The following is a 15,803-nucleotide window of genomic DNA, read 5'->3' as shown; positions in this document are numbered from 1 at the left end:
TTAAAAAATAGTTTTATAATGCATGTTGAATGGAGAGAATATTTAATGAGTTACACTACAGTAGAACAGTCAGGTTTTCAATGAGTATTTAGTACTTTCAATGTATAATATAAAATACCAATTTATTATGATGATACTATAGATTGTTTATGTATTATTAAGAATATAGACAATGAATAATTTATTAGCTATTGACACGCAATTATTAGTTGACGGTACTAGTCGTCAAAAGAATTATACCGTAGCAATCGTAATTATATAACGTCTAAGTAGAATCTTGTAGTCTATTTCGTGCCTAGCTTACCTGGATAAACTGACAATAGCCTTTCTCCTCGAAGAGTGAGATATACCTCGAAAAGTAGAAATAATGATGGTGGTTTGTGGGGAGGCTCCCACCTGAGGGCATAGTTCATGGACTATACCATTTGTGGAGAGGGGTGTTCAATAATAATCTCTACTTTTCAAGGTTAATCTCACTCTTCGACGAGAATGGTAATAATAGTTGAATGATTGAATGAAACGCTTGATAGACAAAACATGATATATTCCCACTATTGAACTCCTACATTATATGCACAAATTACTGAATAGACTAAAGCAAACAATATTATGTAGTCACTCCATTCATATGAACTAAATCTATCTATCTTATGTAGTGTTAATGAACATCTACTCGTTACCATTCTTACGGCTTACGCTCATGAAAAATAAGAAATAAAATGATAATCACATTTTTACCAAAAAAAAAATGTTTATATTGAATATTCTGCTAGAATACTAAATTCTGTATGTTATTTATTACTACAAATAGCAATAATGTTATTTAAGATATAATATTATCAATGTAAGGACATCTTGAGGATAAAATTGGCAAAGAAATAAAGCAAATGTCCCTATATTCATTTAATACCAAGTACTGTACTGTACAGCCTTGGTATACTTTCAATGACACAAGTAATATTGTAAATTACACTGATTTTAATTTGATTCTAACTAATAGCCAATGACCTTTCTATTATGCATTTTAATTGTTTTAGTAATTTGCTGTTCAATCATTAAGGCAATTTTGTTTCTGTTCTAATGGACCAGAAATATAGCAAACCAGTAGTTCAATTGGCCACAGTCTATAAAACTTTCTCTCTCTCTTTGAACGAATATTTTATGTACATTAAAAGCAATAAACCGAATACAGAATCATACCCACAATAAACCGAGAACTTTCGTTATGCGATGACTTATACATAGGACTTAGCCATTGCTAGCCGTCGGTCATCATTTAGACCTAAAAACAACAGCCACATTGTTCTTGTTCTTAGGTCGTCAGTTATCTCAAATCAAAAGCTCCCTAGTAATAGTGATCATAAAGTACCAAAGATAATATGTATAACACCAATAATAATAATGATAATAATATTGATCAAGTAATAAAAAAATCCCAATATTATAATTTCAATATTCTCTGTATTAGTCTTACTGCATAAATTTTCAGTAGTTATAATATTATTTAAATTTCATATTCAATAGCAGAACCAATAATATGCTACTCAATATTGTAACGATAAAAGTGATTCTATAAATAGATTCATTTTTATATCACATGGTATTATTATGATTGTGAAAGGTTAGAGGGCATGTTTATCAATGTCAGATAATCATAATTATGAAAGGTCAATGAATATTTGATCCTTATTGTTTAAAGAATAATACAGTATTTATCATTTCACTATTTGGTGTTAAGTCCTACCACCATGTAGAGATTTAAAAAGGAACAATTCAATTAAATAAAAAAAAAAGATAGATACATAGATAGATTACATTATGTTTTAGAGCTGGAAAGAGTTTGGTTTATGGGACAGAAAAAAAAGTAGTCATTTGCATAATTTTGTGGTCATGTGACCTGGCATTTTTTATTTTTTTGCCAATTATGAAAAAGAAGCTTTTTATCTACAAAATCCCATTACATAAAATGAGTATTTTCATCGTTGCTAAAAAAAATACACACAAATCAAGTGAAAAATAAACAAAGGGCGCATAAAGCAGTTCACTGACAATTATTTTATCTGTTAGTGTTACTAACAATAAAAGTGACTGATGTTATGGTCAGTTGAGAGTATTGAATTTGTACTAGAATTGCCCCTTTTCATCAATGAATTAATCAAGGCTAAACTGAGGTGTTGCCTTTTCATCAATGAATTAATCAAGGCTAAACTGACGTGTTGCTTTTGTTACTACCTGTTTTATCATTTATAACATGTAACCAATTCTACAATAATAAATTGTACGTTTTGTTTAGTACTCTTATAAACAGAACTTCTTTAAATAATATACATTTAAAATTATGTTATTATGTTTGAGTAAATTGAGCCACAGAAGATTCAAATACTAAATGCTTGTAGGTGCGACCAAGATAGGCTATATCGCTTGCTATTTTGAGGCATTCTAGATTCTCCTAAATTTTCCCATTGTATAGTACTAATTGTATAGTAAATAAATTCTAAAAGACTAATAAGTTTACACATATTTTTGTTTTCCAGGTTGTTGCATATTTCTTAATGAGCATGGGGTCATATTTTTTCTACCTGGTTGACTCTTACAAGTAAGTTTATCATTAATTATTTTAAATATTTAATTTTAATAATTTAAATTAATTCATGAAAATTTAGTATATTTTATACCAATACCTGGATAAGCAGATAATAGCCTATTCTCCTGGATAGCTCCAAAACATTGGAGAATGCATTGGTAGTTTGCTGGGATGCTCCCCTTTGAGTGTCTGGTTTGTGGTACGTTGGTACGTTCCCACATGAGGGCGTGGTTGCGGACTGGTCCATTATAATACAGGGGTGTTCTAAGAACTTTTCACTTTCGTATCTAAGCCCTCCCTCTGGAGAGCACGGGCTATTGTCGGTTTATACAGGTAAGCTAGCACTCATAGACTACTAACACCACTACTGGTTTGTGTAATTATGGAGAGGGATGTTCAATAAATTGTCTACTTTTCTTTGAGGATAAAGTTATATGTCGGTTTATCCAGGTATGTGGCACACATAGACTGTAATTTAAAATAATAAAACTCATCAAAATTCACAACTTAAAATATAAAGAGGCAAATATAATGCACTAATGTTCAATACCATAATAAATATGATACTTCCACCTTGCCATTTTTGTGGTCAAAGAACTTTAGATGTGATTTTACGTTGCAATTGATTTTATATATTGTTTTTCAAAACTATAGCTACAGACACCATGGTAATGCTTCATATCACCATAGTAATTATAGATTGGTATACAAGTTTTTTTGTCTTTTTTTAAAACGATGCCGGCAATCAATTAACGCATTATGAGAATTTACGGTGTAAACATTACATTACAAGGATCATTGGTTTCTACCTCCAAGATGGTGGTCGACTGGTATTTAACACAAGTGTTAGCCATCTCTTAGTATTAAAAATAAGTGCTGAAAAACTATAAAACACATAATAATAATGGCTTGCCCCACTTTTTCAGAGTTCATTTTATTTTATCATATCTTAATAAAATCAATAAATTCAATTAACAACAAATAACATTGATTTGGATTTGTATTTTCTTTGAATGTTTTTAGTAAAAATAGACAAATATCTTCTGGTCGAAACTTATGTTTACGAATATTTGTCAATGTTCTATCTGGTAAACTGTAGATGTCTAACGATGCCAGGAAAAACTTAAGTTTAAATAAAACTGAATAGCCTATAAAGTAATATAGAAAAGTATATTTCATATTACTATATAAGATAAATATATATTTTTCAACCTTGAATAACTCCTATAAAGTTATAAATCTGCATGTACTTTGAGAGTTGGCATTATCTTGTCCTGAGATAATCTGGAGGTATAATATTATGTGGATTATATGGACCTCACCCCTGTGTCACTTTGGCCATACCAGTGTAGTCGATTACCTACCAAGACTTTAAAAATCTTGCTGACTATATTTGTAAATGTGATTTTGTGTCATCACAAATTGTTACCATGTTTAAATCAATGTAAAATATTGCAACAAGTCTGTAATCTTTTTATGCCTTTAGTGAGGATGTTTGTAGTATATAGAACAGAGTATGCACATATCTTTCTTTACACTGAATAAATAAAGCCTGTTCCAGTCGACGTTGAGTTTTCAAATCATTGAGAATAAATAATGATGATGATCGAGCCGGACAGCTAATATTTACACATTTTTTAGTGATCATTCTTGGTTTATCGAGCATTGCTGGAAAACACTGTAGGTTGAAAACCTAAGTGAAAATTTGGAAAACTCTTCTCTTCTTGATGATGCAACCTAGCTATAATTTATTTCTTCAAATGCATCTTTATTTCAATACAATTTTTTTAAATCACTTTCTTTTGTCCTTCACAATGTCCTAAAATTGATTAGAATAGCCCACAGCATTTTAAAACTTATTACTGACTTATCTCTGGTTGTTAGTTTATGTAACGCCTTGGATTTTGTTTGCTAGACAAGACAGTCAGATGGCTAACTTTATTTTGAACACTGGCAATATGATGCTTGCTAATCAACTGTAAAATGCTTACTCATCCAGACCCAGCAATGTTTTGCTTACGTATTGTTAGTAAATTGCATAAATATCTGTAAGAAGGAAGGATTATAATAATTGCAGAATGTGAATTAATATCTAAAATACATATTAATTATTTATGATGAAACTAAATTATTGTCCACTCCAAATCAATATTGAATAATTTTTATTATTGTTAACCTAAAACAGGACTGGTTAGATTAGTACACAGCTATTAAGTTTAGTTATATCATGACACTAACTGTACTATTATGGCATTATATTAATTTGGCTGAACGTGCAAGACTGTCCATCACGTAATCGCTGGGCCTTGTATACTATGATTCTAGATTCAATTTGTCCCTTTTTTACAAATGAGATAACCTTATGGCTCTCATAATTTACAATCAAATTTAGTAACTTATTTATAACATAGTGTAAAAAATAATTATTCTTTTGTCCATGCTTAACAAAATATTAAGATATTTGTTCATGTATTATAACGCCAGCAGTGACTCCAACCTAGATGGCTTACAGTACATTAGGGCATACATTCATGGCACAAAATGAAACATTCTCCCCTAATTTATATGCCTCTCATTGGAAATCTGTATTTTAATCCATTTTCAAAGGTTGTATGTTCATCTCTTCAATGTAAATTTTGATTACTTTCTAGAACTTAAGTGGTTTTCTTACAGTTTATCACTACAAAGTATATTTACTGACCACTTGATTTTAATATGAGCTTAAACAAACCTGTACTTAAGTATAGTCTAATAATATTTATCTAGTTAATTATTAAATAACTGGATGAGAATACTTTTGGTTCGTGTGGGCAATTCTTAATGCGTTGTTTGTTTTTCCTGTTTTCTACATTAAATCTTATCAGTTATGTGGGATTTTGAGCAGACTTTATAATTATTTACCAGTTTCATCTAACTGTAGCATTATTGTTTCAGTATTGATAAATAGAAAGTAAATAAAAACTATACATTAGTTTGCGGACAGTACTATTTATGGAGAGGGGTGTTAAATGAATTTTCTGATTTTTGAGTTGTAGCTTGCTCTTTTAGGAGAATAGGCTATAAATTGGTTTATCCAGGTAGACGGCACTCAAGTAATTTTATGGCTATTTATATTTCTAGTTGTATTAATATTTCTTGATTCTTGGATGAAACCTTGATTTTTTAGGGTTTTCCAGTTAGATTATCTAGGGTGGATTGGCCCTTAAAAAGAGTAGGATGAATGAGACTAGAAAGGTAATTATGTACACTGATTGTGTGTATAGCGTATAGTGTGGGCGTGTAAATAAATTAGGAATATAGATTCCGTACGATGACCATTAAAAAATAACATATGGCTTGTTTACTTTGACTTTGCTGATGTGTTAATGTCAAGCGAATAACATATTTTATGAAAATATTTCTTATAGTAGTCTTCATGTATAAGCCCACCCCCAATTTCAAGTTCAATTGAAATGGTTATCTCCCAGTGTGCAGTAGAAGCCTTTGTTAATGTATTTAGTACACATCCATTATTTAATTTGTTTTGCATATTTTTTTTTCATATTTCTTTTTCATAATAACCTCAAATATTAAAAAAAATGATTTTTTAAATAGGAATATAGGTAAGCCTTTAGATGATGGATTTTTCTATTTTGTACCTTTATTATTTGTGATAGGTTAATTGAAAATTTTGATCAACTACAGTGTCCTTCCTTTATTTTCTAAAATATGAATTAGTTTTTGCTAAAATTATTCAAAATAAATTATAGTTTTAATTTCAGACAAATTTTCTCAAGATTTCAACGTTTTAATCATAGACTCCATAAAATTAATATTATATATAATTTAAACTAAATTAAATCTACTGAAATTGGTAATAGAACGTTACATATACATTACTGTAGTTTTAGTTTCAGCAAATTAATTTCCTAGTTTTAATATCATGATCATAAAAAGCATTTTTGATAACATAAAATAAAGTAATGTTTACTTAAGATAATTGAAGATATTAAATCTACTGAATTTTAGCAATTAAAATATATGTTTTAGTTTAAGAGAATTAATATACAGTATATATATTTGGGGACATTAATAATCTGTTTCACTTAAAATTATTACAGAATAAGTTATCAAAATTGATTATTTTTTTAATTTCAAATCATTTACTTATGGATTTGTAATATTGGGATGAAATAATGACATCAATAGTATAGCTTTTGTTTTTCATTAACATTAACTAAGATAATCTACAGTATTAAACAAATGTTACTGAAACATCCAGTATATATGTTACTAAAATTTGTATAAGATTTATTTTAGAATTTCTCTTTCTTATGTACTATTATACAGTCTGTACTATAAAATTGAAGAAACGGTTTATAAATTAATTAAAAAAATTAATGTACTTTTTTACTGAAGATTATTTAGACAAATAAGTTATAAGAATTGATTAATTCTGTAGAGTAAAGTAAGAGCTAAATTTCAGTTTCAATTTTTTTTTCATTTGTTAATATGTTAATATTTATATTTAGCAATTAATGATTTCTACAGTAGTTGTTACAGATGTTCTTTTGTTTTTACTTTCTAATTTTCATTATTTACTATGTTAGAATGAATATTAAAATTTAAAAATAATAATAATATTATAATATTTTGAATATAAAATATATTTTCCCCCTTAAAAACCCTCCCAAATATTATATAATTGAATATTAATAGTTACAAAAATCAATTATTTAGAGATTTTCGCCCCTCAACATAGTTTTAAATTTATTATTCAATTACTGTTAACTTCAGAATATGCATTTATATTTTTACCGAAAATTGAATTCGTAGATCAATAATTTTGTAGTCCCATCTATTAATGTCTGTAAACTCTAAACTGGATAATTTGTATGTCTACATCGCTTGAGGAAGTAAAAATATTTTCCTAAATGTGAAAGTAATTTCCGAATCTGTGGTAAAGTTTTGGCAAGAAGTTAATGACCATTGAAATGTGTTCACTTTTTCATGTGTATACGTGCTAAATATATGTTTGTTTCCACAAACATTTTTTAAGTTGATTTGTATTTAACTCAGGAGTGAGAGGCGGCAGGCCGAACATCATACAGGATGTTAGGACATGGTTCAATAGTAAAAACAATGCAACTATTAAATCAGTAGTATTTTAAACTCATTTCCAAGAGTATAGTCACATGTCAATGGATGTAATATGATTCTATGATTGAAGGAATTAAAATATCTTCAGGGTTGTCAATCATCAGTTCATTCAATTAAATCACAATTATTTCACAATACTTGCAGAATTGAATTGATTATTGGCAACTTTTGATAATAGGGTTTTCAGCCTTAATAGTTTTCAGTGTCACATTTTGTGTTGATTTATTCACGATTAATGTGTTCTTTCTTATGTTGTTTGACATTAAGTGGTGTTGATATTCTTGTCATACATTTTTATATACAGTAAATTCACTTGATATTTCTTTGGTTCTAGATTACAACATCTTGTCCATTTCAATTACATTTAATATTAATCTGTTTGAAAAGCAGAAGTGTTTTCATAAATTATTATAGGAGGTATAGTGTAAATAAATTAAAAACTGGAAATAGTAGAAAACTCAATAAAAGGGGTAAATATTTATAAACACTTCAATGTTTAATATCATAGTAAAGAAAGCATGCATAATACATAAATTAACAAGCAGTTTTGTTTATTGAAATGGCCAATGCATTATGTGCATATTGTGTGTACAGTAGTGTACACAAAATCTTCCTGATTACTTGTATGGTACAGTAATTGTAATTGTACTGTAATATTTAGCCTAAAATCATAAAAGAAAATACAAGTACTTTATATGTCTTATTTTTCTATATACAGCATTTCATAATAATTTTAATACATAAAAATTTTTAGAAAGAGAATATCAAAACAAACATAATTTATAAAAAGCGATTGTAATTATAGACACTAAATCGTAAAGTTCAATAGTAAAATATATGATCCAGAACTTGATAACTTTCTGTGTTTCATATATTTAATGGAAGACCTTTCTACTCTTCTAAAGCTCTGTCTACACTATCAAAATGTGATGTGCCCATACATATATGGACATGATGACATCATATCACTACCATATTTGGGCATATTCCTACCATATTTTGACACATCACATTATTTTGGTCAAATTAGTTTGATAGTATAGATAGAGCTTTAAATAATTAAATTATTTTACTAAAAACAATATAATGTAAATAAAAAATAAATTTACATCCAAATTTAAGATGAACTTCTAAATTTCAACAAAATGAAAACTACAGTTTGCACTGATTTAAATAAAAAAACAAAGAACAACGTTCCTTTAAGATATTTCTGTTCAAAGCATATGTGTTGATTCTTGAAAATGAGTTTGGACGTGGCTCATTGGTTCGTAGGTATACAGCTTTAGACAGCCACTACAAGAACACGTTGCTAAGTGTGCTCTATCGCACCCAATGGACACGCTTTCACAGCCAATACGACTCTAAGTTATGCATGAATAATTATCATTTCTCCTACTTAAATATATACAGAAATGACTTTAAGGTGGCATTTTCACTTTTGTAAAATAACCGTTTCAATTGTTGTATTCAGTGCATCTGTTGGCTTTTAATAGTTGTATAGACTACAAATAGTTATAATAAAAGTATATAGATTAGCTTAATAGGTAGGCATCAAAATCAGATATCATAAATTAAGTACACAAGCCTTACAGACATTCCAATAGGATTACATAGAAAGCAAATTATAGTACAGAACAATACATTAACTTGGCACCATTTATTGGCCGAGTGTTTGTTTTTTGTGTGTAATTTATTCAAATCTGAGTCAATTATTGTTTAGTAGCGTCTTAAGAGGAAACCATAAACAAATTCAAAGAAAATGTAAACAAATTATTTCAAAGAAAATGTGTATATTAGTAAAGAATGCATTAAACAGAAATCTTGCATTTTACATTTAATATAGCAGTACAAAATATTATTATTTATTTAAAAGGATATTTTTCGAAAATAATATCTGATATTCTGAGCATGCAACAAATTAATTATTTCTTTTGAAAATATTTAGTTTGAATTAATGTAGGTTCTTTTGATACGTTCTGAAATCAATTTGATAAAATACAATACAATTAATTTAATCTATATTTTGATACGTTTCTGCATAAATTAGGAACAATTGTTTTGATTGTATTTATTTTTAAGTAATTTTATAAATGGTTTCCATGGTACTTGTCTATTGATATGTATATTTTTCAGCCTTTTTGATGAATTATTATTTCAGAATTTGAAATGCAAAACAAATATTTCAAATCTAAAAATTCTCCATTAAATTTACAATGAAATCAAAGCAAAGCAGAAAAGGGCAATTTATTTTACTGCTCTTAGGACCATTCCATTATCCAGTATGGGTGTCATATTATGTATATTCACTGTAAGGACATTCAGCATGTATAAGAATATATAGCAACAGCATAACTACACACTGTTAATGCAAATAGTGTTATTCCTCTGAAAAAACATGTATGAATAAATTAATGAACTCATTTTCAAGTAAGCTTGAAAATGAAATATAAATAAAGCATCTAAGCGTTTACTTATTACTACCTACCAGTGCACCTGTTTATGTCAGATTTTATTTGTGTGTTTAAATTAGTCAATTAAACTAGTAATCTTGTCATATACAAGATAATTATACTACTGTAATATAGTAATTATTTGTTTTAATGCATGCAACAGAATATTTGATTACATTTATTATACGTTTTCTTTTGTATATAGAAACAATTGATACCATGGCCTATAGGCGAAAATTACCTATCAAGTCCCTTCTAAAATTCCAAATACTGTAATAACATTTTTCCCCTCAAAATGTTAGCATTTAAAATTTAAATGATAAAACTTGTTTATTTGCTAAGAGCATCCTCTTTCACTATCAACGTAAATGAGATTTGCTAGAAAAGGATATTCTGGTGAAATTATTTTGCTATATTCTGTAATTGGTAAAACTCACAGAGGGAGAAAAAAGACAATTTATTACTTTTGTTTGACAGCATATTCAGATGGCATCCTGACTTTTATGGATTTCCTCATCATTAATTTCAACTTTGACCTTAAAATCAAGAACATAATGTGCGTAATAATAAAACTGTCAAAAATTTCTATTCTGAAAATTTATCAATATCTGATCATTAAATTTTGATTTTGTTAAATAAAGTTTGTCGAATGTGTATGTAAACGAAATTGATGAATAATTTGTTTTGTTTTGTATGTTTCAGGCCAGTAGAATGGTGCTTTGACCTCAAAGAAGACCGCCTGTTCCAGACCGATCTTGCCTTCAACATCTTCTTCTTACTGTATTTCATCTTAAGAGTAAGTATAAATAGAATAAAGTTTAAGTAATTGAAACTGTCGACCATACTAATTTTTGTTTGCCTACAAAATAAAATGTACCACATTTGTATGGGTATTAATAGCATAAATGTGTACACATTATTATTTCAGTTTGTTGCTAACCAGGAAAAGCTTTGGTGTTGGGTCTCCATAGCTTCTATTGTAGACTTCTTCACGATTCCACCGATCTTCGTGTCAATTGTTCTGGGACGTACGTGGATAGGTAAGGAATATTGGTAGAAAGCAACCAGTACAATTTTCATTCATATCATAATAAACCCATTATTATATCAGCAAGATAATATAGTTAACAACAGAATATGCTTTTTGTCCAGCAGGCAGTCTTTACAGTTTTTTTATATCGTTCTTACCATTTTTTTACTACTATTCATCATCTTTTAAATTGATATGTATTTATGATATTAATCTTTAAATTTGTTTTTGTTAACATAGTAATTTACTTTAAACCTAATAATATGTAGCTGTTTATAAGCAATATGGGTTGTCATTAGGAATACAGTTGAAGAAAGATATTTCTTTATATAAAGAGAGTGAATAGCACTATAAATCGGGCATTGGTTATTTAAAACTTTAAAATGGTACAATGTGTATCTTTAATTATCCTTTATTTTAATCACACACTTTAAAGTCCAACTTTTAGTTTTAACCTAAAAAAGGTATTTTGTATAATACTACTATCCGATAGGGGTGCTTTACTTTTTAAAGTATATTCCTCTCTTCAGAGAGAGATGCTATTGTCGGTTTATCCAGGTAAGCTAGGCATGACCACTGTTAGTTTGTGAAATTTTATATAATAGTACCACTCATTAAAAGAGGACGAATCACGCATTGTCTGCCTCAGTGTTATAAGACCTTTTTTCATATATCTTCAATAGGTTTGTCACAAACTATCATCTATGTATCCAAGCAGTTGGACTCATTGTTTATAGTAGATTAGAATGCTGCTTTTTAACATTCATCCTTTTGTTGTAAAAACACAAAACAACTATTTATGTTTTTTTTTATTTTGCAATTAATTGACTCAGGTCAATATAGGGCGTGGATTGGTAAGTTAGATTTAAAGAAACCAATGCTTTTTATTTATCAAAACAGTCCTCCCTTCTTATTTTTGCAGAAATATTTTTTCCGTTCATTTATATTTTCTTTTTAGCTTGTGAATTCTTACTTTGCTAAATTATCTTTACAAGATTATTTTTTTTTCAATTTTCGTGGACATATATATCTGTTTGTTGCAATAAGTAACTGTTTGCTCCAAATTTATTTATGCAATTTATAGTGTGAAATTATCAACCCCATTGAAATGACAAAACACCAGTCAGTTGGATTAAACTCATTAATTCCTTCATTTGTTTAAAAACAAATCAATATATAATGTATATCATTATCTATTGCCTTGCGTCAAACTGCTGGAATAATGATCAGGTTAATAACTGTAAACTATGGCACTAATTCATTTATGTTTTTATGCAAAGAATAAACAAATTATTTACTAATATAATGTGCATTAACTACGAATGCAAATGTTGCAAATATCTGACAAGGTTGTGTTGAAAGTGGTTAAAACATTACTGCAACGGAAAGAAATATGTCTGCTCTGTAATTGCGTATGAAAATACTAAATTCCAAAATAATAAAATAGATAGCAATGGAGTATGTCATCTAATGCTATCTATTTTGCTTTTAATCAAGTTTTGTTTAACATACTAGAAATGTGTATACAGTATATGGGGATTGTCTAAATGATTCTACTACAGAAACTTACTGTTTGTTTACTGTTAAAAACTGTACTGCTATTTATGGGTAATCAAAACACACTGTATTGCAGTGACTGCTTTTACATTGAAACAACTAAAATGATATTGCAGTAACAAAATTTAGTAACTGCAGTAGGATAATTTTGACATAATCCCTAAGGTTTCTGTGTCTATTATCCAGATGAACATAAATATTGTGTTTAGTATAACGATATAAGCTAAGTCCCCTGAAATCGTAGTGAGACCTGCATTGTAAAACATATTCTTCCTGACATATTTGATGTGTATGTCTAGTATCATATTCAGACATAAAGCATTGCATTGGGAGCTGTGTATATTGGTAGCTAATGAGATACACATTTTACTCCTAATAACAAATTGGCCGAAATCATGTCACAGGTCACATTATCGTCCAATCAGTGCCTGTGGTATGCTTTATAATTATGTGGGATAGGGTACAGTGATGTATCACAAATGCAATACAAATCTGAATAGGATTACTTGACATGGCATTTATGAGAATGTTGTACACTCAATCTAGTTCCACAGAATGAGACAATAGCAGATTGTGTATGCGTCGTCATACAATGGTTCATTAAAGCATAATAATATTTTGCCACTTTGCAGGGCTTGATTTAATATAGTACTTCTATGGGCATATTCACCATTTACACTTAAATAACTCAATGGTGAATATAGCCACTAGTATACAATGTCTATAATTTATTAAGTAAGAAATAATGAGCAAACTGCAAATAGTGTATTTTTCAACCTGATATTATTAAAGACAATTTCGTTTTTGATTAGTATTCTATTCTAGTATTCTAATTTATTAAATAATATTTTAAAAAGAAACTAATAAATAAAATAAACTAAAGTTTAATTTGTATATTTAGGTTACTTTATCAAGTGAAATGATAGATAGTTACCTATTTCTTTTAATTTATTATAGGACATACTTAATTAACTTAACTTTTCTTAATTTTAAGTTGATAGTTTTTATTGCTTAGATATCATTATTTAAAAATCATATATTTCAACACTCACCAGCTTTTTAGAATCAAAATAAAATTCAACTGTAGTCGACTTGCCCAAAATTTGGGGCTAGTAATGCCATTTCCAATTTTGGGAGAGTTGTGTCATCAAGTCAAGTTTGCATTTTATCTTTCTTTGAAACCTACAAGTAACTTTGGACCAAATTTGTCAAAATGTTAGTTTCACATCCAATTCCTCATCAAATTTTGGAGCCGTGAAGAATTTTTATCTATTTTTAATTAAAAAAACAAAGAATTGTCAACTTCTGCTAAAAAGCATGAACAATTTACCATCAAAATTGCATGAGTGCATCTCAGTTAAGAACAGCGCATATCGTTTCAAGATCTTCATCAGTGTTTATTTACTGTGTGTGTACTGCCATCTTTTAAATTTAAAGTACAAACAAAATATGTGTCCATATTGCATGGCATTGGAATTTCAAATGTGAACTTGACATAATTTAGTTCTTTCATTGCCTTTTAGCTAGTATTTCAAAGCTAATCCACATTTACTGCAGGCTAATCCTAATTTTGGTTTATCTCATCATGTTATTTGATCCAATTTACTTTTTTTCAACGCTTTTAGGTACTTCTACATTGGTTTATTTGGTTTAATTTTCTCATGTAGATTAATCTCTTCATGTTGGTTAATCTATTGTAGTTAATCCTATCATTGACTATGACCCAATTGTAATTTAGTTAATCCCATTTTGAGAACGATTTTGGCAACCGTGTAGATTTCCTAGTTATAGCAGTAATTTGTACAGTATTACTGGAAAAACTTTCAGGTACATTTCAAATGAATCATTTGAATATAAAATAGTTTATAAACTATTTTATGAATTCAGTACAAATACATTGTCTGGTATAAAATGGAAATTAAATCAAGTTCTCACGTTCAACTGTGGACTACAAAAATGGAACTGAAATAGCATAGACAAGAAGATAATTATTGGATTTTCACTGTCTACTTTTATCTACAAAATGAAGACTGCAAGTTTAGTGTGAATATGGAACATTTTTTAATATTTAATTGATTTTTATATTGAGTATAAATCAAAACTTAAATATTCTTTTTACTAGAAAAACATTATTTTTCAGAATTGATAAGGTGGAGTTGTAATTTGTAAAATACTGTTGATTTGTATGTGTCTTAAAAGACTAAATAAGAATGAATGAAACTATGTTCTATTGAACTAAAGTCCATAAAACTATTTTTGACAGTATATCTTTCTTTATTCAATGTAAAATATATGTTTTTATGGGTACGGTTTAGTGTATGAAGGCTAAAATGCTTGGGGTGCTTTATTTTATAGTCGTAAGGTGTTGGTTGAAGTCTGCTTTAAGTTGGATAATGCTTCAAACTTCATTATGTATCTTTTTAAAATTCTGTATGTTGAAAATCATTGAACTTCATTAAATTTTATGGGAGAATTAAAAAACAATTCTTGATAAAAGTACTTTAAGATGATTTTATTTATCTTTTCAACTGGAATACACAATTGATTTGCTCAATAATGTATGAATTTTTAATTTTTATGCCAAATTGGAGATTTATATTTATGCTATTTTTTGCAGGTTAATCTTGGTGGCTTTTAAAGTTAGCATATTTTAGGAATAGGAAATTACTGTCCTTAGAATACAGAACTAAGTTTTAATGTAAACATTGAAAATTTAATATGTTATTATATTTTGTTATCTAGTATTAAACCAATATATATATTTGTTAATTGTAGTATTTAACTGAAGTTAGTTGTGCAGATATATCAAGCTTTTTAAAAAAATTTAACATACATATTTGGTTAGATGTTTTAATTTACCGTTTATCTATGGATAGAGAATTGGATTTCATTTGTACGTATGTATGCACAATGTTGGTTTCATGTTTAATACTGATAATCATTACCTAGCACATTTTTTTTTTGCTCAAACTTAATTCAGTTAATGAACTTAGATTTACTCCAAATTTAATACTTGGTGATTTTTATGTTTAAGATACTGCAT

General features: G+C 28.2%; 1 protein-coding gene across 12 annotated transcripts in view; it reads left to right on the top strand.

The window, feature by feature from the left end:
* The window catches only part of LOC144845192 (calcium-activated potassium channel subunit alpha-1-like), a 95,138-nt gene that overhangs the window by 15,594 nt on the left and 63,741 nt on the right, over nucleotides 1–15,803 (top strand). For all 12 annotated transcript variants that reach the window (XM_078702367.1, XM_078702374.1, XM_078702373.1 and 9 more), the window contains exons 2-4: nucleotides 2,535–2,596; nucleotides 10,876–10,969; nucleotides 11,102–11,213. In XM_078702367.1, coding sequence (XP_078558493.1) covers nucleotides 2,535–2,596; nucleotides 10,876–10,969; nucleotides 11,102–11,213 — 268 coding nt within the window. The remainder of the gene's footprint in view (nucleotides 1–2,534; nucleotides 2,597–10,875; nucleotides 10,970–11,101; nucleotides 11,214–15,803) is intronic.

The sequence above is a fragment of the Antedon bifida genome, chromosome 6 (assembly GCF_963402885.1).
Source record: "Antedon bifida chromosome 6, ecAntBifi1.1, whole genome shotgun sequence".
Taxonomy (NCBI): domain Eukaryota; kingdom Metazoa; phylum Echinodermata; class Crinoidea; order Comatulida; family Antedonidae; genus Antedon; species Antedon bifida.
Note: the sequence above shows the minus strand (reverse complement) of the source record. Positions and strands in the feature narration are given on the sequence as shown.